Source organism: Amblyomma americanum, chromosome 2, assembly GCF_052857255.1.
Source record: "Amblyomma americanum isolate KBUSLIRL-KWMA chromosome 2, ASM5285725v1, whole genome shotgun sequence".
Lineage (NCBI taxonomy): Eukaryota > Metazoa > Arthropoda > Arachnida > Ixodida > Ixodidae > Amblyomma > Amblyomma americanum.
Genome location: NC_135498.1, coordinates 29086625 through 29111662, shown reverse-complemented (window position 1 = coordinate 29111662; position 25038 = coordinate 29086625). Strand labels below are relative to the sequence as shown.

General features: G+C 48.1%; 1 protein-coding gene across 16 annotated transcripts in view; it reads right to left on the bottom strand.

Moving 5' to 3' along the window:
• Window positions 1-25038, bottom strand: part of LOC144120875 (uncharacterized) — a 41765-nt gene that overhangs the window by 13370 nt on the left and 3357 nt on the right. For 4 of the 16 annotated variants that reach the window (XR_013312495.1, XM_077653646.1, XM_077653648.1 and 1 more), the window contains exons 2-12: window positions 24847-24883; window positions 24030-24083; window positions 23290-23361; window positions 21369-21686; window positions 20067-20341; window positions 19039-19298; window positions 18420-18643; window positions 17542-17733; window positions 14658-15092; window positions 3338-3476; window positions 484-549 (exon numbers count right to left, since the gene is read on the bottom strand). Coding sequence is in view for 12 of the 16 variants with exons in the window: in XM_077653646.1 (XP_077509772.1) it covers window positions 484-549; window positions 3338-3476; window positions 14658-15092; window positions 17542-17733; window positions 18420-18643; window positions 19039-19298; window positions 20067-20341; window positions 21369-21686; window positions 23290-23361; window positions 24030-24083; window positions 24847-24883 (2072 nt within the window). In the remaining 4 variants the exon portion in view is untranslated. The remainder of the gene's footprint in view (window positions 1-483; window positions 550-3337; window positions 3477-14657; window positions 15093-17541; window positions 17734-18419; window positions 18644-19038; window positions 19299-20066; window positions 20342-21368; window positions 21687-23289; window positions 23362-24029; window positions 24084-24846; window positions 24884-25038) is intronic. The other 12 variants (XR_013312497.1, XR_013312498.1, XM_077653655.1 and 9 more) reach the window with 4 other exon arrangements.

Genomic DNA, 25038 nt, shown 5'->3' with positions numbered 1-25038 from the left:
CATTGAAACCCTTAAGTGAAAGTCTGGTACATGTGTAGAGTGTTTTAGGGTATGCCTCTCACTTATTGCAGGTCTGAGCACTTCAGAAAAAAATCTCACAAGGTGCCACTGTGCAGTGCTCATTGGGTCCGTGCATTTTATTGAAAACGTCAAGTATTACAGAGGAATTCGAGAAAATGGGGTACTACTAGTGCAGCCTTATTCATCTGATAGCGTAAGGTGACTGAACACTGAAGCGGCCGCAACCAAGCAACACGGCTGAAATGCTCCGCAGCGGTAGGCTTGTGTCGAGAGTAACATCGCTTAATGGGGGTTACAGGTTTAAATCATCTAAGGTGTTAAAATCTGAAAATTACGTATATAAAAGAGGCCCACTTCAGAAACACTTCAACACTAGCATTTTAAAATTAAGCCGATTGGAATTATGCCGGAAACACCATAGGCACGAAGACAAACAAAACGAAGAAACAGGAGCGTCCGTACCATTCCCACGTTCCGTGGACTGCAGGCCGGCTGCTCGCTCATAGTATGTAGACACTAAAAAACCATCTGAAAAATTCCCTTATATCATACGTCATAACACTCGACCATGAGAGAATGCGCACACTGCCTATTCACAGCTAAGTGTCACAGCATCAGAAATTCGCCAGAGAGGCACTTTGCAGCCTCCTGGATGTGAATGATAATTCAGAACCAACGGCGAAGAGCTGTATGCAGCTCCGTGGACTGAGGTGCAAGATGACTACCAATGAAAGGCAAGATTTACCAAAGCAAACGCACTAAGCGAGCACCGCAGGTACACATATCACTAATTTGGCCAATTATCCAACTGCACAACTGCGTGCCATCTAAAGAGAAGCATTACTGAAATCGAATGTTACAGAGCTTAACACGTCTCGGACCGACCGAGGCTGCATGGGAGCATGCAGCATCATTTATATTGGCACCACTCAAGGGCTACAACGTCTCCACACTGCTGTCACGTAGCTCACGCTCACGGCACCAACAAAAGCCGGCATCGCCCGAACCGCCATACTACGTTGTTTACACCACGCGATCGCGACCCAGCGACCACAGAAAACCTGGAACGGCTCACACCAAAGCATCAGCGGCGCGGGAGAGTGCTCCGGCAGCGAAAACCTGCTATGGCATGCACCGGAACGCGGTCTCCGTGAGCCTCGTGCATTCGGCTTTTTTTTATTTTCCATTGTTTTAAATCTCTGGTAAATTTGGAGCATGTTTTTACTCGCTATGGGTCAGGTTCTATCTATGAGGAGCGGTGTCAGCCAGTGGCTCCTGGTTCAAATTAACTGTAGCGGATGCCAACTTGTTCGAATTATCGGGAGTTTTCCGCCATTGGAATACACAGGGCTGTGCTGGGACTCTGGCGTCAGTTTGAATTAACGAGCTTTTACTGTACTTTTATTTTTTTACTAACATTATTATTCCCAGAAAATAAGTTTGGATAAGCCTTTCTGGGTGGCACTCCCAGCATTATACACACACACGTGTGTGTGGACATGTGTGTTCGATCTCTCATAGAAACGGCCTTCAGCGAGTGGAAAGTGAAGAGCTTTGACGTGCACATTCTGCATGCACTTTTGCAGCAAAGGCCAAAGAAGCAACATAGATCTCTTTATTCCACATTACTGACTTTCTTCGTGATCTGTTTACTAAACCACAGGGGTTCTCACCATTTTTACAGCCTCGAGGAACACAACTGACTTTCAAAATGTGCTGAGGAATCCTATATGTCCTGGATTTCGGTTCTTCCTGCCTGAGCCCCAACTAAAGCGTACTGGCAGTTGCATAGGACAGCATGCTCATTTAAAAACTAATGTCACTGATCAAGCCACTTAGCTCTGTATGTGCACTGTGAGCATAACATGTTTTTACAAGTAGCAATTCTCTACAGCTGCATGCAGAATCCCATCAAAGCCAAACTGCGGTATACTGCCACATGATTTTCCTCCTCAAGCTGTCAGCTTGTCTGTGCTCCCATTTTGTGCAGCAGAGCCATCTATAATCAGTGGCCTTTGTCTCATGGCCTGCTTGGTTCACCCAAACTATCGAAATTACCCGATTCCAATATGCACCCCATTTTCATGTTTGCGAAACTGGAAGAAGCACAATTTGTGCAGAAACCTGAAGTGACGCTCATTACTGCTGGTTTTTCTTCGCTCCCTGCCTCGGGTACACCTCGAAGGAAGAGGCACGTAACGACAAGTGGTCCTGTAGTTTCAGATTTTGGCTAATGCATGCTCTGGAGGTTATCAGAAGTAAAGTCACTAACCTCAAGTTTTCTCCCGCGTTACCCACCCTTTGTCTGGGAAAGCAACTGTCACTGCCACTGTTTTGCACTGTCATTGCATGGTTTGAATTTCCTCAACAGGACTGATTTGCATGCATCCTGGCAGGAGCAGGCTATGGCATGGGGCACATACAGCCAGTGCCTTGGCCCAATTATCTCAGATGGTAATTTGTGTAAAATTACAGTAGTCTTCTATGCAGCAATACACGTATAGTTCGACCAAGCATTGCCAAGAGAAATACTTAGCCAGCATACTGTGATGGTAATGATGCTGGGGCTGTTCACAGCTTAGTTTAGGATTTTTTTTCTTATTGTAATTATGCCTGCGGTTTCGAGACTTGATTGTCACGAAAACATGTGCGCGTTCGACCCTGGTAAATACAGTAAATCACAATACACTGTGGCCTAGTGAGACTGATAGCTTCACTGAAAATTTGACCTCTGCAATAGAGCACATAGCGGCCATCCATCATTATGAATGCCATCAACATCTTTCTCCCTATCCCGGCCAGTATTTCACCTTCCCTGTCACATATGGTGCTCTCTGCAGTGCAAAACTGAAGTGCAGCTAATCTTAGCATCACAGCCGACCTCTCAGAGCACCGAAACAAAGCAGCGGTAACTTGCTGGCATCGTAGTCCTCACAAACTGCTGTATGAGACAAGGGTGGCAGCATTTTTCTTTTGGTAGTTGCTAACTTGGCTTGCACGCTCGAGATTTGCGTCAAAGAGAGAGTAAAGGTTTATGGGCGTTTAACGTCCCAAAGCGACTCAGACTATGAGGGACGCCGTAGTGGAGGGCTCCGGAGATTTCGACCACCTGGGGTTCTTTAACGTGTACTGACATCGCACAGCACACGGGCCTCTAGAATTTCGCCTTCATCGAAATTCGACCGCCGCGGCCGGGACCGAACCCGCGTCTTTCGGGCCAGCAGCCGAGTGCCATAACCACTCAGCCACCGCGGCGGCGAAGAGAAAAAAAAAGAGACAAGAGCAACAACAGAAAGAAGACACTGATTCCACTCACTGTAGACCTGTGTGGGAAGATGTGTGGCATCGCCGTAGGAGGCTGTGTGCGTTGCGGCCACCATGCCCATGGGCTGGGGGGACATGACCCGGTGGCCCATCATGGGGTACATCTGCGCCAGCGGCCCAAAACACTGAGCCTGTTCCCGCAGGGGCCGTGTGAGAGAAAAGAGAGAACAGGGGGAGCCACCGCTCTCATATCACAAACACACACACAAACACACACCCACTCGCACACATGCTGGGCCACACACCACCAGAACCACTCTGCAATCGGGGAGAGAAAGAAGAGGGGGGGAGACGGAAAAGCGCAAGAAGCTGCAGCGCGCGGCATTATTCGGGTACGCAAAGGGTGAAAGGTGGACAGTTTCCCATTAATACTAACACAGGAAGAATGGCAGGCATAACCACACCTGGCAACCCACACAATGCTTCCTACTCCACAATCAGCACCGCAGAATGGGCCGCACGGCACTCAGTCGGTTCTTATCTTTATCAACACCTTCGACTTTTCATTTTGGGCCCTCGGCACGATAGATGCAGTGCAGTTTCTGCAGTGGCGGGTTTGCCTTTTTGCCTGAACTTTGACCCACCCAGTGTATTCATCCATGCCGTGCCGAAGGCAGTACATCGAACACAGTACACCGTACATGAAAGCTGTCGCCACCCAGACTGACTGACCCCTTCCTCCATTATACAGTAAAAGCTCGTTAATTCGAACTTGAAGGGGACCGGAACATTGTTCGAATTATCGAATGGGTGCTAGAATGAGCTGTTATAGCGCCCCACCGCGCGGGCAGAACACGAAGCAGTCACATACAGTGAAAGCTCGTTAATTCGACCCCCGTTAATTCGGACAATCGGATAATTTGACCTGCACGCATGGTCCCTACAATTATATATAGGAATCTATGGGGCAAAACTCTCGTTAATTCGGACAAATTTTACCGCCCATAGGTTAATTCGACCTAGTTCCACGGCCCGCCAAGAGCGGCGCTACTGTAAAGTTGGAAAAAAAGAATGTAGCATAGGCCATCCGTACGGTCTTCGTCATCAGCAGTGCGAGAGAGGGCGAGGGAAGCAAGGTTAGCAGTGGCCGAAGCGCCCGGTGTCTTTCTTTGTGTTTCGTTGCCTCTTGCAGTCATGCTCAGTCGTCGTGTTAACCCCATCTTCAGCAAGTCTCGTTTTGGCGTGTGTCGTCGTTGCCCCGTGTTTCTTGCTGCTACGATCGCGGTTATTGAACCCTAACACGCCTTTTCTGGATATTGCGTGCTTTGCCAGCATGTTTACTGTGCTGTTTTCGAGTGCGTAGCGCGCCGTGCCTGCGCGCCTCGCCATCGCGTCCTGCTCAGATGGCGACACCGGCAAAGCGGCCGAAGTACAACCAGGCGAAGGACCTAGCCACGAAAGTGGAAATATTGAAGGTGCTGAAGGATGGTGTTTCACGCTCTGATGTGATGGTCAAGTATGATGTTAAAAGAACCACCTTGGCCACTTACGTGAAGAATGAAAACAGCATTATGGAGGCGTTTGACAGTGAAGCCTACGGTGACAAAAGGAAACGACTGCGGACTGCGGCCCACCCGGAACTCGAAGGATTAGAAATGCACGTGAGGCCTACCTCCCTGTGAGTGGGCCATTAATTTGTGCCCAGGCTGAAAGGTTCGCCACAAAAATGAACCTTGAAGAGTTCAAAGCTTCTGAAGGTTGGCTTGCTCGCTTCAGAAGCCGTCACAATCTGACTTTTAAGAATGTGTGTGGCGAAAGAGCATCCGTGGACGAAGACAGGATCGAGGAGTGGCGGATCACCGGGCTTCGTGAACACCTAGCTGCGTACGACGCTCCGAATATATTTAACGCCGACGAAACAGCGCTTTTCTTTAAAGCACCCCCGGATAAGACGATCACCTTTAAAGGTGACCCCTGCACAGCAGGGAAAAGAAGCAAAGAAAGGGTCACTGTGCTACTTGCCGCCAACATGACGGGAACAGAGCGTCTGCCTCTCCTAGTGATCGGAAAGGCTCAGAAGCCAAGGTGCTTCAAGAACGCGCGCCGCCTTCCGGTTGAATACGAAGCCAACAGGAAGGCTTGGATGACGTCCAGCATATTTCAGTCCTGGCTTCATCAAATGGATTGGCGTTTTCGAGCTGAGAAACGGAAAGTCCTCATGGTTGTGGACAATTGCAGTGCTCACTGCAAGGTGTCGGGCCTGGAATGGATTAAGGGGGGATGAGGGTCTTGAAAACTTGTTTTTTATTTCTTAACATATCTTCCTGAAAACTGGCATGAAGATATATCTTCGAATACTGATCCCAAATATGTATTCAGATTTTATATATCTCATCTAGAAATGAAGATATGGCAAAATAATTTTTGCAACATAGGTCTTTTCTTACGGGCCATTATGGTAATTTCTTAATTAAAAAAACTAGTTTTAAAGTAATGCTGTCATTTGTAAGGGCCCATTGCACATCCTAAAGCTAAAGAAATTTTTAAAAAGTCATCACATAGGTCATGAATGAATAACAAAGTAGGGGGAAAAAAAACAATGTGGGAGTAATTAGCTTACATCTGACCTAATTGCTAGTCTATTGGGTTTAATGAAATTTGGAAAGCTTTAGGATGTAGCTGAGGTGTTGCTGAAAAAAATGATACCTACTTCAATAAAATCAGTCGATGCAAACATTATGAAAAGTTGCGTAAGGCAAAGGCATTTGATCGAAAAAGCAAAGCTGAGAAAATTGCATTCAAAGTTTTGCTTACTCTGCCATTTTTGTTTACTGATCATATGGAAAAATTTAATGCTTTAGCATGCAGCCCAGTCATTGCTGAACACAACAACACCAAACTTACAGAAATCTGTTCATGTAAAGATTGTGAAAACCTCTGTATTGCATTGGCACTTGACAAAAAAAAGCTTAGAAAACCACTTGCTATTTTTTTAAAATCTTCCACACATTCACAGAAGTCCTGGGCAGTAGTCCTGGGTGCTGTCAGGCTTGTGCTTCTTGGTCATCCTCTTCTTCACCTTTTCAGCTTCGGTGTGACCCTTATCAGACCTGCACAGCCTTTGTTTATCTTTCTCAAGGCTCCTACGAATGAGGCAGCTCCCAGGCCTGTAACCAAGCTGTGCTGCAACAGCTCTGCTGGTTGCTGCCATTCCTTGGTTGAAGCGAGAAACTGCTTCTGCAACAGCTCTTTCCACAGCCAGCAAAGAGTCATGCGTGTTCTTGGAGCTTTGGCTCCAAATGACAGAGTGTAGGCACTCAATGGCGTTCTGTGTCATGCCATCTTTGCAGCGCTCCAAGAGGGCCTCGTCGCCCAGCCTTGCAAAGATTGGCTCAAGAGCAGTGCGAACATGGCCTGGCAGAGGGTTTTTATGTGGTGGCGGCTCCACTTGGTTCGCCAAAGCACGATTGAAGGCACACCACGAATCAACTCCTTGAGGACAGCAACTGTGGTCTGGGGCTTCATCTGTCGAGGTCATGTGCAACAGCGTGGCATGCACCGCCTTTTTCATGCCTGCAACGTCGTGGCTGTGGCTCCGCAAGGCATACCCATAGTAGTTTGTAATTTTCTTTATCTTGTCTTGGGTGAGGTTGCCCTTTCCGCCAAGAGATTCTCCTTGTGCTTTCTTCTTCTCAACCAAATTGCGAAGAGCCGTCCCCATCCGCTTGTGGACATGGTTCAAGCAGTCCTTCTTTTCAATGGATATATATCCATACACACCTTCCGAGGTCAATGCATGAAAGGTGCGGCTATCACCATCCGAAACTATAGTTGTGTACCGCAACCCATTTTTTTCCAGCGACCTGTTGAATAAAATGATAGCTGCTTCAGTCTCCATTCGGCCGGCATTGCAGTCAATGTTTTTCATACACTTGTGGTTCGCAGCCCAGTCACCGTACCCATCATCACTGGGATCAGGTGCCCCTTGGCACCCACGACAGTACCTCGAGAGCACAACGTGGTCCAGTACTAGGCCAGTGTACAGCTCTATGATGCAGCCAACTGCAATATTTGAATTGTGACCACGTGTTTTCCATGTGCCATCAAATATAACATCTACATTTCCTGGCGGGTTGAGGAAGTTCTGATACATATCCTTCACTACTTTGACACTTGCTGCTTCTGTAGCAGTAGCTACTGCCTGGCAAGCTTTCACCATGGTGTCCATATGACCCCTGAAAGTCTTGTGGTGAAGTCCTCGGTGGGAGAGGTTCATGGTGGCACAAAAATCCGCTAGGGCAGTCGCTCCCTTGCCTATACTTTGTATACCCTTCATTGCCCGCAAATTGACCTCAAAGGGCGTGATGTTGGATTTCCCGGGCACTCGTGGCGATGAGAAGTGCCGCTCGGCGAAATCGCAATTTGAGCATGTGAGCTGCAACTTCACTGCTAGGCCATATTCTCTCTCACTGCACTTTGTGAGTTGGAGAGCGGCCATCCCACACTTGCTGCAGCTTGTGGACGCAAACAGCTTCTTTAGCACGGTGAGGTCAACGATGATATACTCTGTGCCGCGATCGTCTTCACTTGCTGTGCTCACGTTCATTAGCTCAAACTTGCGGGAAGTCGCGGACCTCTTCGCCAATGAAGTTTTGATGTTGTCGGCGTATTTTTCACGCGCCGCGCACTCCGCCTCCGTGAAAAACACCGTGTCGAAGCGTTGAGCACGCGAGCTCGGTTCAGCCGCGTCCGTCGGCACCGAAGCGGCGTGCGGAAACGCCGAAGTCGACGTTAGGCTTAGGTCAGCCGGCTCGGCCGCTTCCGACGACACGGAACTCGAAGCCACTTGCAGCGTATCAAAAGTCGACATTTTCGACGGGCTTAGTCCAGGCATATCCACCGGCACTGCAGAGGCTTGCGGTAACATCGAAGTTGACGCCGATCGGCATTGTCCAGCCGCGTCCACCGGCGATGCTGGCGTCAACGGGGTTTGTTCAGCCGCGTCCACCGGCGAAGCTGTTGTTGGCGAGCTCAGTCCAGCCGCATCCACCGAGGGCATCACCGAAGCTGCAGTTCTCGACGATGCAGCGCTCTTATTCCATGCGCGTCTCTTTTTGCTGACTGCTTTTCGCGTACTTGCTTTCAAGCGCGCATCTCGGGCCATCGTGACACACGGAACAAAGACACCAGGCAGGCAAATACACGCAAAAGCACGAAACTCGTGGCTAAAAGAAGCGATTCAATAGCCAAAATATCTACAAGAACGATAAAGAAAAAGGCAGAACGAAAAATACTAGCAAACAAAGAGGAGCGCAAAAAAGGACAGGCGTGCCGGCAAAAGCAGACGACGGGAAAGAGCCGAACAACGCGGTCGCGGGGCCGCGGGAGGCAAAGCATGCGTCACGGCCAATCAGAGGGCTGCGCCTCGAGGAGCGCCCGTTTTACCCAATCGGCGGCTGTCTCGCGACGCTTTCCCACCTTGACAACGGGTGCTGATGGCTCCGATGTGCGAGGGTCTACAACGTGCCGAGAGGCGCCAAAATTGAGAGCGGGAAACCAGCTTTCAAACGAGACCAAGATGGCGCCGATCGGTTCGCGTCGCGCGGAGCTACGGCAGCTTGAAAATGGGGCAAACTTTCGCGCTTGGCGTTCAATTTCGGCTCACCGACGTTTCTAAATTGCCGTTTTTTTCATACTTTGAGTTGGAATTCAGCTATAATATTTTGCAGAGGCATAGTTGGGACATTAAAGACTTCAATATCGCAATTTTTGAAAATTGCCATTTTTGACCGTTTTTCGCGATTTCAAGACCCGCGTCCCCCCTTAAGCTTGTGTTCCTCCCGCCGAATACAACCACAGCCCTTCAGCCCATGGACCAGGGCATAATCCAGCATATAAAATGCAAGTACAGAAAGCATGTATTGCAGCGCATGCTTCTCTGTATGGAAGCTGGGAAGAAGTACGACCTTACGCTCCTCAGTGCTTTGAACATTCTGGCGCACGAATGGGCCAACACGCCTACAGCAGTTATTGCGAACTGCTTTCGGCACAGCGGTTTTGTGCAACCGAATTGCGGTGTGGGGGAACTGCCGACAGAAGCAGCTGACGCAACCACAGAAGACGACAGCTGTTTCGACAGCGTTTTGCCTCCTGCCGTGCGGCTCACGGATTACGTGTCCATCGATGATGGTGTCGCTATTGCCGGTCAGCTGACCGAGGACGAAATCATCCAAGAAGTGACAGGCGCCGACAACGACGATTCGTCGGAAGATGACGATTGTGAGCACCTACCCCAAACGCCAATGCGCACGGTGAAAGAAGCCGCAGAAGCCTTGTCCGTGCTGGAAGACTTCTGTGAACATATTCCGGATGGTTCGCGTGCCGCGGAGCATCTGGCAGCTGTTAGAGCTATTGTAGCCGCTCAAATTCGCCCGAAAAAGCAGACGACGATAACAAACTTCTTTGCCAAATAAAGGTATGTCATGCTGGGGCAAATTTCATGTTTTTGTGGGTCATTCGATATTTCGACATTCGGTTAATTCGACAATTTTTCGCGGTCCCGTCAGTGTCGAATTAACGAGCTTTTACTGTATAGACTCGTCGCCGGGAGCTAGGTGCTACTACACATTTGAGGCGGGCATATTCTGAGAATTAAATTCATCTGGTCATAATGGCACACGAAATAATTTGATCGGCCCGTTTGCGCCAGAAACAAGTACTGGAATGCATTCGCGTGAGCACCGAGCTTTAGTGCTGGAATATATGACGCTATTTATGCTCCAAAATATGTTTATTTACGGGGAAGGGTTGTCAAAATTAAGAGCAATCGACAAAGTGCATTTGCTTGCGTTTCTTCTACCAAGACTCCATCAGCACAATCTGCAGCTTGCCCAAAGTAACAGCGCAATGCCAGAGTTCTCATTCACAGAGAAGTGGCGTGCTGCAACATCGAGCGCCGACGCTACTTCACGTGCACTCGGCGGTGGCATAGTCTCATCGCCGCTGTTATCACCGCACGTGAGCCCTGCGATGTCTGCTGGGAGCATGCAGCCTCAATTATATCAGCGTCACTCAAGGACTCCAACGTCTCCACGCTGCTGTCCGCATAGCTCGGGTTCGTGGCACCAACAAAAGCAGTCATCACCCGAGCCGCCATACTGTGTTGTTTACACCATGTGATCGCGACCCAGTGACAGCAGCACAAAAAAAAAACCTGGAACGGCTCGCGCCGAAGCATCAGCGGCACAGGCGAGTGCCCCGTCTGCGAAAACCTGCTACGGCATGCACCGGAACGTGGGCTCCGTGAGCCTCGTGCACTCAGCTTTTTTTCTTTTCCATTGTTTTACATCTCTGGTAAATTTGGAGCGTGTTTCACCAGCTATGGGTCAACTATATGCGAGGAGTGATGTCAGCCAGTGGCTCTTAGTTCGAATTAATCATAGCGGATGCCGACTTGTACGAGTTATCGGGAGTTTTCCCCCATTGAAATACACAGGGCTGTACCAGGACCCGGACGTCCGTTCGAATTAACGAGCATTTACTGTACCAACAATTGAACTAAAGCGATTTTTTCAGTTAAGTTTGATTTTTCGAGTTTCATGAAGCTGTGCACACTAGTTCTAAAGTTACAGGAGCATATCAAAACGGTTCACCTAGGTCCCTTACTCCAGGCCTGGAGAATTTGAAAACAGCGTTGTCACTGTAAAATTGATAATGGTTATTTCTAGATAGGTGCCGCAGGGCAAGACAAGGCCCTTTTGCTGAATTTCCTTGCTGAAAAATTTTAGCACAGCACTTAATTTAGTGTCAGTGATTCGACCTTATTAGCGAATATTAATTGCTTATGACAAATTCCAGACACAATAATCTGAATAAACGAGCTTAACTTGACCTCAGAAATTTATTCAGGTATGGAATAAAAAAAAACCCATGGAAATCCGATAAGTGGCTCCCGAGATGCAGCCAGAATGTCGATCTCCTAGCACGTCAGGAAATGCATTTCCAAGTGAACGGCGCGCGACGCGTTGTCACGCTTCGGGGTAGATGCGAGACGAGCTGGAGGCAGCAATTGCCGAGGTTGATGCGTTCGGTACACAAGGCATGCCCGAAGCAATGCATTCTTGCACCGATGAGCAGCTGGTGTGTCGCTGGAAGCGGAGACGCAATCACTGTCTAGTAGCGATGTAGCAGAAGTTACGCAGCTGGAAGCATCGACAGTCCTTGTTGGCGGCACACTTAGCCAAACGAACAAACTTCATAGCACGCCTCCGCGCACCGAACGCGTGTAGCATCTTTAGCTTTGTTGGACGCATCGCGACTAACCGCGCAACAATCAACAGTCCGCAGGAAACTGTTCGGACGGCATGGCAAGAGTTCGTAAAGACGGCGCAACCGATCACAAGGAGAAAAGGAAAGAGCCAGGGCGGACGATGCGCCAGCCGCCGCCGGAGGGGACCGGCGCGCAGCCGCTATTGGCTGCGCGATCACCCGCGTTCTCGAGGAGCGCACCCTTCGACCTATCGCAGCCTCGCATTTCAAACGCGGGAACCTCTAAAGATGTTTTGAGGGCCCCAATCACAAGCGAGCCGCGCTTCCACCATGACGCTGCCGTCGAAGGTGGCAAAAAAAAAAAAGAGCAAGAATTCGCCAACAAAAGACCAAGATGGCGGCGCTTGGTTAGCTGGCTGAAGAACAGCGTTTGAGGGAAGTTTGGGTATTTTCAGCGCTTTCTCGCAGCTCGGAGGCCGCCGCGGCTTGTTAGACATTTAATTTGTAGTACTTCGACGACGAATTAGTCGTTCATATTTACAGAGGAGGTAGTTTATGACACATACTGCCGGAATAAAGGGGCCTTGACAGCCTATTTTCACGCATACCCTGCTAATCGCCTTTAATTCCCAACAGGTTAAATTACAATTCCCCCAATTTTCAGTTGATTCTGAGCGGTAAATATTTTTAAAACAAATTTTTTTCGTTTCTTTTGCGAACTGCTTACTGGTCTGGCAATCTCTCATCGCTAACGTCACGAGCGCATACATGCCGTGCGTCGTCTGCTGCGAGCTGTTGAGGTGCTTGCACGCACACCATAGACAGCGGTCACTCGAGAAGTTTTTTTCTTTTAGCCTAGCGAAATAAAATGCATTTTCCGTGTTCTCTTTTGGGAAGCCTTCAACTTAGTACGCGAGCTGAGTGATCCTTGGGAAAGCGGACTTGGTCGTGGCGCCCACTTTCCGATTGTTGAGGAAACAGAAATCAATGGACCCCGGCTTTATTATTTACGCTTAGAAGCATGCTGTTCGTATGTTATGAGTGCGGTCCCTTTTGAGCAGTCAAGTGCTCCCCTATGTGAAAAGCAGCACGTGCCGTGCATGCCTTCGCCGATGTAAGCCGTGAAAGCCGCAGCGTTTTGTAGCTAGCTACCAAGTTCTTGTCCGCTATTCATCGCTTGATAATTAAACTCAAATTATCAAAAGGTGCACTACAGTAACCTTGAGGCAAGAAAGGAGCAGAGAAAAGTGCCGAGTGCGACGACTTCCGCGCTGCATGTACGCGTTTGTAAGTCGAACATGCATTCCCTTCGACTCACAGAACCTTTCTGCAGGGACCAAGCCGCTTTCAAAACACTACGTGACTCGAATGCTTTCACTGTCCGCACCGATGAATAGTCGCTGCCGTCTAAATGAGTGCTTCGAAATAATAGTACAGCATTTTGCTGTGCGTGCGCATTGTGCCCCAAGAGTACGACGATCACAACAACTGCAGCCCCGCGCTGAGGTTGTTTACATGGCTGTGCGCGAACAGTACTGCTCGTTTACGTGGCATAAAACGCCAGGTGGGTTATCCTTATCTTAAATATTACTTACTCTTGCTCACAAATTGCACTTTTACTCATTTACACACCATGATAACACTGCAATTAAGTGCCCATGATGCCACATCGCCTGCTTGGGAAACGCTTCGCGTATAGATACCGGCGCTTTCCGCTAATTGTATCTGCTTTCTCTTATGTCACCAAAATTTAATTTTAGATCGGGTTAGCAAAAAATACATTAGGACATTTCTTGAAATAATGAAAACAACCAGATTTGTTATCCACAGTTGACGCCGACGGCTGCTGCCGGTTTCCTTCTACACATGCTATGCAGACCGGGTCACATATATCGGCACTTCCCCCTTACTGTACTCGCATCGTGCGATGTAGGCAGTCATCGCTTTGAGGGCACTGTAGCCAAAACTACGCTCGACAGCTATTTGCAGGCGCTAAAATTTGCGAATTCACTCTCCGCAACTGCCAAATCGCCCACACGAATCCTGCATACTCGCTAGGCCTCGTCATGAAAGGGGCCGGCGGTCCACCGTCAACCGAAATTCAAGCATATGGCAGAAGTTCCTCACCGATTAGTAACAGTGTGAAGATATGATATGTAGCCGCTTGTTTCGCTTTTTTCGATAAGATAAGGTACACAAGCGCAGTTTTTCCGGCCGCTGCCTCACCGGGCGTGAAGCTTTCGCTCGGCCGCACAAGCCCAGGCGGCGACGGCGAGCGACACCGTCGTGTGGCGTTTTCTGCCCGTGCAGCTTGCCTCACCGATCGGTTCTATGTGCAGGCACCGAATGAAAGCACATTTTCGTTGGTGCATGCACATCGCGTATGTCGCCGCGGCTAGCATGAAGTCCAATAAGTTTTAAAATTCTTAAGTTTACAGAATGTCATACCAACTAGTCCCCTGCCACTCTCTTCTGGTTCCCACTAAGCTGACTCTTCAACATTACTATGATACGTGATCATTGATCGTGCTGGCATCATCGTCAGTCTAGCGTAACAGACCAGTGCGTCAGCCACCGCATTTGCGTATCGATCAGCCCACCGACCGTCGATCGGCGTCGCATCGGCCTATAGTGTCACCGCGGACCCTACCTATACCGAATAAAAACTGCGTTACTGTTATTATCGCTTTTGCGGTACCAGTCATTAATATATGGGGGACGACTGCTACTTCGATCGCCCGCGAAAGTACAGGGGGGAATGAGACATCGCTGTGCATATTGCAGCAACGAGAGCAGACAACGCTGCTCTGTGCAAGTGCTAGTGACGTCCCGAGAGCTTTCAATATTGCGGTCGGTGCCGGTGGGAGGAGTCTCCCGGTCTCAATTTCGATCGTATTGTTTGGAAAATACAGCGCGTCCAGGGCAGCCAAATTGAATCATAAGCTGTTGCATTAGTCACTGAAGCAGAAAACTGCAATATGAAGAACGACCATGTCATGGCCCCTTTAACCCAAATTTTGTTCTTTGTGGCACATGTCGCCATCACTCCACATTAACTGACACTGAGCACCCAGGGTGTGAAAGGAAGATACACTGGAACACACCTGCTGGTAGGCCACGGTTGCCTGCTGGGGCCCCGACGGGTGCATCATGCCCTGAGCTGGCGTGTACTGCACCATCAGCTGAGGGGCATTGGGCAGACCGGCAGGCGCCAAGATAGGCTGGCCCGTTGCTGCGGCGACGTGCATAGATGCCGGAAGGTCGTGCCTCGTCTGGACAAGGGGCATGGCCTTACGGAAGCGTGGTCCCTGTCCGGGTGCGAACTGTGCCACGCTGACGGGGGTGGCGGGCATCAGGTACTGGGGTGCCATGGTGATGATGTGCTGCCCGGGCATCAGCTGCTGGGGGGGTGCCTGGCCCATCCCCGTGGGGGGACCCACCAAGGGGCTCGAGCTTAGCCGCACACCCCCAGCGGCTGCCGCTGCACCACCACTGCCACCGGCGCCGTTGGGCGGACTCGTCAGGGGCAGCAGCGTGCGCTGCGTGCAAAACAACACAACAGTTACTTCTCCTAGAGTACACTAGCTACACAGCTACAACAGAAATCTGCGTGGCTCAAACACACCAGAATACAACTGCTACCGCTTCAAGCTGTCTATCAATGCAATTCATGGTTAAAAGGAGGACGTACCAGGGAGGGAAACTTTTTCTTCATATATTGACGTTGGGTGAATAAAAATAGTAGTGCCAATTACAGAACTTGACCTTCTCTTTCCAAATTATTTCTTTTTTTATTTTTCAGGTAGCATAACGCCTTCATGTTCTGAGTGCGATGCATAAGTGAAAAACTGTGCACGCTTGTGCGGCTACTGGACATAGCAGTAAGCACAACATAGCAGTGCAAAATGGTTTTTCTTGTTCCCAACACTCCACTGAGTACAAATAAGCAATATAATGTAATTCACTTGGCATGCACAATTTTGAGACAATTTTATATCACGTGCTTTTTTTCAGTGGCTGGTGCCTGAATATTTTGGAACTTTTCATCCATAATATTACAGATTTCATCAAAACCTAGATACTTGCATATTACACACCTTAAACCATGTGGCGCAATTTCAGCCATGCCATTGGCTGTCAGTGCACCAAGCGGCCATAGAGCCGACGCCGTGGCTGAGTGGTTATGGCGCTCGGCTGCTGGCCCGAAAGACGCGGGTTTGATCCCGGTTGCGGCAGTCGAATTTCGATGGAGGCGAAATTCTAGAGGCCCGTGTACTGTGCGATGTCAGCGCACGTTAAAGAACCCCAGGTGGTCGAAATTCCCGGAGCCCTTCACTACAGCGTCTCTCATAGCCCAAGTCGATTTGGGACGTTAAACCCCCATAAACCAAACCAAACCAAGCGGCCATAGCTTGCCTGCTGTTTCTGCAACATGAAGCTATTAGTAAGCGTTCCACAAGCGTTGAAGAATCTTTGAACTTTATGTTTCAACGAATGCTGAAAAGAAATGAGACTTTTGACGTGAAAGCTTCAGATGAAGCACGAATCAAAGAACTCGCCACAGACTAAAGCTGAGCCCAACTTCAGCGGAGGCAATGATTTGGAGTCTGCTGGCCGGACTTATTGCTTCATTGAAAGTGCTGACAAATTTATCAGCACATTAGGAAAGGAGATAAGGACCTTTGAAAATGAAGGTATGAGAGGGGACAAGTCATTGAGCACTTTGATCGCAGAGATCGGCAGAGTGAACATTCTTGTGAGTCATGGTGTGAATTTAGTATCCACAAGTTGGCCACAAGGCAGAAATGACTTGCGCCATTTCTGAAGTTTCGCTGCAGCATGCAACGCTTCTTACGTTTCCAAGTTGACTGAACATTCTAGCCTTATTGAACAAATTCGTCAGCAAATCAGAAAAGGAGATAAGTAAAAATGAGGGTAGAAGTAGTGATAACTGCTGAGGTCTGAGTTGTGCGGTATGCCTGAAGTGATGCCAGTGTGGACTTTGTACCCGCGAGAAGGCCGCGAAGTGAGAGACTCTGTGTCGTTTCTGGAGTTTCGCAGCCGCAGTGACGCGGGCGGCACATCTGCTGTCTCATTGATGTATTCATTGCAGTGTGCGACACCCGCGGGCAGCTCCAGCGGTACAGCATGTCCTTGTACTGTCGGAAGAGCGTTTTGCCATAACGCCAAAGCAGTGGTAGCGGCACATGCTATTGGAGTTAGACACAACCAACTCATCCACCCCCTCTTCCTGACATGCGACATGGAAGGGTTGACTTACATTCGAGAGTCGACTTACAATCGTGTAAATACAGTAGATGGCTCTATAAAGACCTTAGGATTACGAAAATTACATCCTATTTTCTGACCAATTTTCGGATGCAAAGAGCAGTGTCTCCCCTTATGGGTGACCATTCAGTAGCTTTGGTGGCACTGTATCAAAAGAGTGCCATTATCTAAGTGAAGGGAACATCAAGTGCTACCTGACGAACTGCAACAGCCATCTCCGATGCTAATTAAGGTCCATTTCCGTATCTGTGACACGTTTAGCAAAGCAACAATTTCAAGTATTCTGTGTTCTCAGTTCACAGAATTTAAAATTTTCCACTGCAGAAAACTAGGGGCCTTATTCAGGGCCATAAAAGGCCAAAAGGATGAAAGCGAGGTAAGTGCTTGTGTCATTTCGATCTCTTCACTGTCTGTCTTTTTCACGCTTTTACAACTCTCCAGATTACTTCAGTTATCATCCAGCCTGCCATGTCATAACCCCTTGTAGCAGGCAGTGACTGCAATAACCTGACGATGTCCTAGTGATCAGTGTTCGGAAAGGTAGAATACGTTTTTTCAGCATGAAAAATCAAAGAAGTTGAACACTTTTCATACTGCAGCCACATGGTTGTACTCAAGTGGACTCTAATTTCAGTTAATTTCCCACGAATAGTCCCTTCAATTAAAGCTTGTGGCAACACGTGTAGGGTTTCTACTCACCGGAGTGAAGGCCTTTGCAGTAGGGTTGAACACGAACTCCTTGGCATTAGGGTTGAGGTTGGACTTCTTGACCAGTCGGTCCGTTTCTTCCTTGGCAGTGGCTGCTTCGTCCAACTCTGTGCGCTTGCTCTCCAGCTCCTCCTCAGTCCCGGCAGCGCCGGTCGCCTCCTTGCCCTCCTTGCCGTCATCCAGCTGCACACAGCACAAGCCAACTCACCACACTTCACTTGCGGTTGAACTGATGCATCACGACTAGATCACGATGTTGACCACAGAGGAAACAGGGCTGAACGGATGACAGGGGCATTGGAGCGTCTGAGACTTGACACAGCAAATATTTAAAAAAAACAAACAAATAGCACAGTATTTCTAAACTCCATTTTTTCAGTTTCACTTCTGTACAAATGTTGCGGCGCTCATGTGAAATTGTGGGACCAATACCTTGCATTTGAAATTATACGAAGCAATTACCCTTTTTTTTTCTTGTCAAATGTTGCTGAACATGCATTGCATCCACCGTTGGCAGCCCAGTTCTGCGCTCATACTGAAGAATTAATATTAACGCTCAAGACCGCCGCACAGAAAAATGAACACGAAACTTTGCAGAGCTATGATCATTTTAGGCCAGATGCCTAAAGGGAGGGCAAATGCATCCTGCAAATAATCGCAAGAAAACTGAACCAAGATGACCAGTCAATTTTGCCAGCATAAAAAAAGAAACAAGAAAAAAAAGATAAACTATAACTATCTGAGAACCCCTGTTTCACCCTGGCAAGAACTGCTAAAACAAACAGTTGGTTACCCATACACACAGTTCGCTGTTCAATTTTGACCATGAATACTCGGCACTACCTTCATAAGAACCTGCACACACGCACCTTGATGCTGGTGCTGAACTTCTTGAACTCCTCAATCTCCTGGACACGGCCTTTCTGGAGTGGAGGAGCTGGTACCCCCTTGCGGTCCGCAAGCCCCTTGTCCACAGTGGGTGGTGGCTCTTCAGCCGCAGGCCCCGCTGCAGCGGGGGAAGCAGCGGCCTCCTCGGGCAAGGGAGCTTCGCAAAGCCCTGGGCTCACTGGGCTCTCTTTCTCCAACTTGGGGGCTGAGGTGAGTGCAAAATAAATATTGTTTTGCGCGTGCCAAAGCCAAACCCAAGCAATGAGGCGTGCTGCCCTGGACAGTTGTGAGGCTTATCAAGTGAGGCTATCTATTGAGGCTATATGATTTACAGAACTGATTCAGTCTCACTGTTGCAAAGGAATTCATAATTCACACACTGAACTTAATGCACTTGGTGCACCACATTTAGTTGAACAAATGAAGAGAAACAAGACAACTAATGCCCTCATTGCAGCAAGCCAATGCACGGAATGTTAAGTTACATGGAAGCAAAAGCACACTATCAGTGGTGGCTGCCCAAGTATGCAACCCAAGCTATTTGCAACACCGTGTGCCACTGTGTGTGGGCGCAGGAAATATGAGCAGCGCACAACTGACCGCCATTGAGCCGTGGGGAGGTGTCCGGCTCGGGGAAGGCGGCTGTCGTGTGCGGAGGCCCGTGCTTCGCTGGATGGTGTGGCTTGGGTGGCGGACCACCGGAAGACGAGGAGGAGGAAGACGGGCTGCCCAGGCCACCACCACTCTTAAAGGCGGGCAGGCCCCCGCGAGGCAGGCCGCCGCCCGCAGCCGCCGCCACTGCTGGGGGCGGCGTGCCACGCAGGGGCTTGGGACCACCTGTGGGCTTCCGCCGCACAAACCTGCAGAACGTGCAAGACGTACATAGCAGGGCATGAAAAATAGAGGAGGATAAAGGTGCCCTGCTTGCACCACCTAAGGCACAACAGGCCAACATGAATGACAGAATGAACCAGCCATGGCAGCCCCAATACAGAGCACGTGAGCTGCCTCAAGATTGCAACTGAATTGCACCTCACCACTGACCCACATCACGAAGCGGCTGAAGGTTTAGGTGTTTATTTTAAAGCACAATTTCTCCACTTTCTTTTTGCAGCGGATATCATTTTCTGCAGGTCAATTACTGTTGTTTTTTGTTGACATAATGCAGTATCCCCACGTGGTCAAAAGTCAGCTGAGTTATCTTGGCCTTTTTCACAAGCCTCGTCAGTGAGCTTGCTGTGGCCACCTCAAAGAGCAGCAAAGAAGGAAAAAAAATGGAGCGGTATTTATAGCTTGGTTCCAAAATAGCGGAAGGTTCTTCCTGAAACAGACAATCTAAGAAAAAAAAAACTCGAATTTTATTCGTGAAAATATGGCAATACTGCTTTCGACAGGTGCCAGTATTCGTAACTCTTCCCACAAGAGTGTATGTATGTCGGTGCCAAAGATGCAACCCTTGACATGCCAGCCTGCTAGAGCAGATGGGGTAATAGGGATGGCAATGCATCGGTAGAACTTAATTCGTTACCACGCTGTTCGGTTCAAGACTATTCATATGATTAAAATAATAAAACACCCACCACTCAGCCAAGCTGCCAAGAAGAATAAAGAAAGGAAATGGGGCTTGCCTCGTGCCCTGTGGAGCGCAGTCAGCCGGAGGTCGCACCACTGCGCTGAACTTGTCCTCCTCGTCGCCGTTCTCCACCTCAGTGCGTTTCTTGAAGACGGGGTTGCTCTCAATCTCCTGGGCAATCTTGGACGCCTTGGCTTCCTGTAGCTTGTACTCGTCTGTGTTCTTTGGCTCCAGCTTGACCGTGTAGGCCGAGAGCGCACTGTCGTACGATGTCGTCACTCCATACTTCTCGGCGTTGGTCTTGAACATCTCATTGGCATCCCAGCCATTCTGTGAGGAAAATGAAAAAAAAAAAAAAGAGGGGGGGGGGTAAATGTCAACAAAATAAAGAAAGAAAGAGAAACAAAGTGAGACAGAGCGAAACCTAGTTCCGAGTCCACAAACGGTTGGTGCTGCTGCACCAGACTTCGGAACGCGGTTGTGGCCAGTGCCACCGCTTGGAAGCCAAGCAGTGAGGTGATGACTACGGCACCCTGCAACTTTAACCTCCACGAGTTTTGCCCAATCAAAGCGCCAGTTTTTGACAAATGAAACCTCTGGGGAGTTCAGTTAAAGTCATCAAAAGCTATGGCATGAACCAACAAAAGTCTTTTCAAGGACCAATCTGACCACGAAAAGTGACACCCATGCCAATGTTAACAATATCTGCTTTGCCCAGAGCAACAAGGTTTTTCCACAAGGCACGTTCCACACGACAGCTCTCTTTAACCTGCAAGCATGCAGGGAACTTCAACCAACGCAACAAACTCTTGGTGCATATCCACAACAAAAAAGCTGTGTTATCCAAGCTAACTAAACAAAAACACTAAGAGCAACAACAATAATTAATATTCCAGTTCAGCCTTTCCTTCCTTTGCCCAAGGCTAATAATGCCAAATGTAATAACTGTGATCTAAGCTAGCATTTATGGTTATACGCAAGATATCAGCATATTTTGTGACAATGAAAAAAAGCTAGCCAGTCCAAGAACTTTTCTAAATTTCGAAATACCTGAAACCACTGCAGTTCGGGTGTTTCGACAGGAATGCGAGGGGAAACTATTGCTTTCCTAATGCCTTGTTGTATTACTATGCAACGTCAAGACAACAACAAACACAATGATTACATCTTCGCTCCCCCAACCACACTTTTTTTCATTTTAGAACGCACTCTTCTGCTGCTTCCTCCAACCTGCACAGCCTAAAATTTAGTACCAATGCTGCTGAAAATGCACTCCTTACAGTCTGCCTCAAACCTTGCACAGACACTGCACAAGAGTGTGCAGTCACCGCTAGCAGTGACAGAAAAAAAAACTGACCGTGTCCTCTCCATCCAGCGGGGGATCATCAAGGCCCCCGATGCCGTCGGCGGTGCCGCCATCCATCCAAGGCTCGAGAGTACGCTCACCGATCTGGCCATTGAACTTGCTGATGGCCGTGTCCGTGAAGGAGTCGCGCATGGCAAAGTCCAAGTCCGCATTCGGTGCACACAGCGACACAACATCCGACAACCGGAAAATCATCAGTTCAATGAGCTGCTGGTCCTGACTCAGCGACGTCAGCAGCCGCGACAGAGACGACGGTTCAGACTGTGCACTGGGCTCCACGGGGTGAGCAGTCTCCAACACTACCTCAAGCTGCGTGCCAGTAACGACAGCAAAACATCAAGGCAATGCAATACACAAACAGCATGCAGTACAGTCGCGAAACGTATACAGCTGTCATGCAAAGGCTGACCTTGCTGCAAGTGGCACGGGGAAAAAAACAAAACAAGAAAGAACACACTCGTCTTCCTCACAGATATCAGCAGAATCCAGAACAGCACTGCTTAACCGAAAACAGAAAGCACAATGCTTCACACGTGCATGCCTGCATTAAATCAAACAGGGTAACCGTTGAAGCCGGCTTCCCACCTATAGAAATGATTTGAATGTGACCATGGTCCTTAAGAGTAACTGACTGGACTCCAAGCGAAGGCAACCGCAGCAGGGGGTGTCACAAAGTTAGGTGGGACGTTTGCGGGATAGGGGCGCGCAACTCGGAGGACACGGTTAACTGGAGAGAGATGGGTGATGAGTTTGTCCTGCAGCGGGCGTAGCCAGGCTGATGATGATGATTCAGAAGCACCCAATTGTTAATTAGTGCACACTACAGTGCCCTACTACATGTCATTAACTGGGCATGCCACTTTGATATCCGGAACTGCTATTACATAGTATATACAACCATTACACGAACGTGCACCCAGTTTTCACTTCACAATGCTACATGACGCTACATGATGTTTTGGGAATTAATTTTTCACCCTGATAGGTAGCAGACACAAGGAAAAGGAGTCGCTTTCTTCACACTGGGCACATGTTGGCCTTCTACTTGTGAGAACTGCTGATATCTGCACCTGTGCCAATCCCGTCAACCAGGCTCCTTAGGTGCACAACATTTTTTTCTTCTTTCGAGGTCAATGCTTAAAGCAACAATTTAATGAGCGACACAACAATGCAAAACGTGTCTACGTCAGGTCACAGTAATCTCATGAGTAAATAAATTAAGCTGAATATAGAAAGAGAGAAAAAACTCATCCCAGTGGGACTGTGCAACTCGTAAGTAGCCAAGTGCCTCAAAGGCAACCAAACAAATGTGTATGGTTGGTACAAGCAAGACGCTAGGATAATGACTGCACTTCAGGGAACAATAGCAGCCCTAGCAAGAAAGCAATTCTTCATACCCTTCTTAGTTAAGCGTCAAACGCAAATATGACACATAGCAAATTAATAGGTCTCAGGTATAAAGACTAGCACAAACAGGTCAAATGCATAGCGATGCCTTCAAGTTACCTCACAGCAACATTACTCAAGGTCAACAACATGTGAATAAACTGTAACTCTTATTGTTACATCTGAGGCTGCTTCTAGAAAGCTTTTGCGCTAGCAGATGCAGCAGCTCTCAGCACAACATGGTGCAGACACGCAACTGCAATGCAAGAGATTTCTTAAATTTCATTCAAGGAATTTCCCCAAATGTCATGGACTAGAGGACATCGGCGCCAGGAAAATCGGAGCAAGCTGCCACACATCAGCAAAACAAGTTTGTGAAGTTTTTTGCAATCACAGCTGCCCTTCCTTATGACAAGCTGGGCCTAAGCTCAGCTGCATTCTGCACAGTGCTCAAAGGAAGACCTTAGACAACGGATGACTGAAAAAAATTACAAGAACAGAACAGACAAGAAATGCAGAAACCCACCTCAGGAGAAACAGTGCGAAAAACGCCCTCGAAGATTTCACCGTCTCTAACTTGCACTTGTACAACATGGCCCTAGAGAGGAAGGAAAAGCAGCAGCAGGTGCCACTTTTAAGACTTTTTCTGTTTAATTTAAAGACAAAAAAATGACCCTGCAACTAAAACTACCTTAAAGTATTTTGTAATATTAAGATAAATATATACCACTTTGCATTACAACAATTCGGACCAGAAAACCACCCTTACGCATTAGCAAGAAGCACTGCTATGTGTAGTACAGAAGTAATTTGAAGCAGTGCTAAATATCTGGCAAATGCATTTTTAATTAAAACATCCAACTTGACTCAGCAGCAACAATGCTTGACAACTGTTATGTCTTAAATCATTATCACGCAGTCTAGACGCCCAAAAATCACATAATCCTAAACATAAACCAACTGCCATAGTTTGCAAACTTAACCTCATGTCAGCTGCTAAGGCATTAACGAACAAGTACCAACAAGAATTATGGCGTGCCCAGCACCTGCTTGCACCAGACAAAAAAAATTTTTTTTCCACCTTCCCCATTCTCAACTTGATATATACTAGATTCATACATATTTACAATACTGGCAAGCATTTCGGCCATTCATGCATCGACCAAGAAAGCAGACCTCACTATTTAGTATCACCATCACTTTAACACTGGCAATGCTCTAAAGAGGCAGAAGACATGCAGGCAACGAGAAACTGCCGCAACTTACCACAAGAGACGCGGCGACGTGGACAAACCTTGCATTGTTGTATACACCCTCAAGCTGAAAGATAAGAACAAGAAGTTGGTCAGCAAATTGTTTCAGCATCAGAGGAGGATTTGGTAGTGTTTGATACAAGCTTATCACAACAGCTTAGCCAATGGTACATTCACAGCTAAAAGCAGTCCATGTCTCAATCATGTTTGCTTAAATTAACAGTGCGGCTGACAGCCTACATAGCAAGAACATCTCGGTGGTGCCGAAAACTTAACAGGAAACCACCCAACGTGAAAGAAAAGGTACCCGCTATTCTCAGTGCCTGTCTTGTCATTTTCAAATAAACTGTAACCAAAGTAAATAAGAAAGAATGCCATCTAAGAAATGAACCTCAGTCTACAGGTTCAAAACTGGCCATCCTTGAGTAACATACAGATGTCACAAGATAACAGCCTAATACTTGGAAACAATCACTACATCTAGCTCCTGAATGCTGAAGCATGCTAAGACTAGCTAATCCAAACTACAACACTTACTGACCACATTTATAATAGATTGGGCTCTTTTCCTCCAGACGCCTACCATCTCGTTACAAACTGCATTGTGAGGCCTAAGAGGATAACAGCTACAAGTGGTTGCAAGTAAATTATGTCTGGTGTCCCTTGTGATAAGATTCCAACAAAGAAAATTGCAGGGGAACATGTCTGCCCCCAAAGACTGCCCATATTGGAGGAAAAAGTGAAACAAGCGGTGGGCTCCTTGGTCTACACTGTACCATTGCCACTGCTATCACACGTAACCTTCAACTTGAGAAAACTTGACAACTCACCTTGCGCTCTTGGGAAGCTTTAGACCGCGGTGGCCGACTGAAAGATGAAAAGTACACTTGCTCAAACAGTTCACCGAAAGACCGAAAAAATATATATATTTGTGTTCAATGAATTCTTTGCCCTGCCATCTGAAGCTGTTTCTGCAATAAAAAAATCAGCTTCAGTGCACTTAAGCAAAACATTTTACGTGC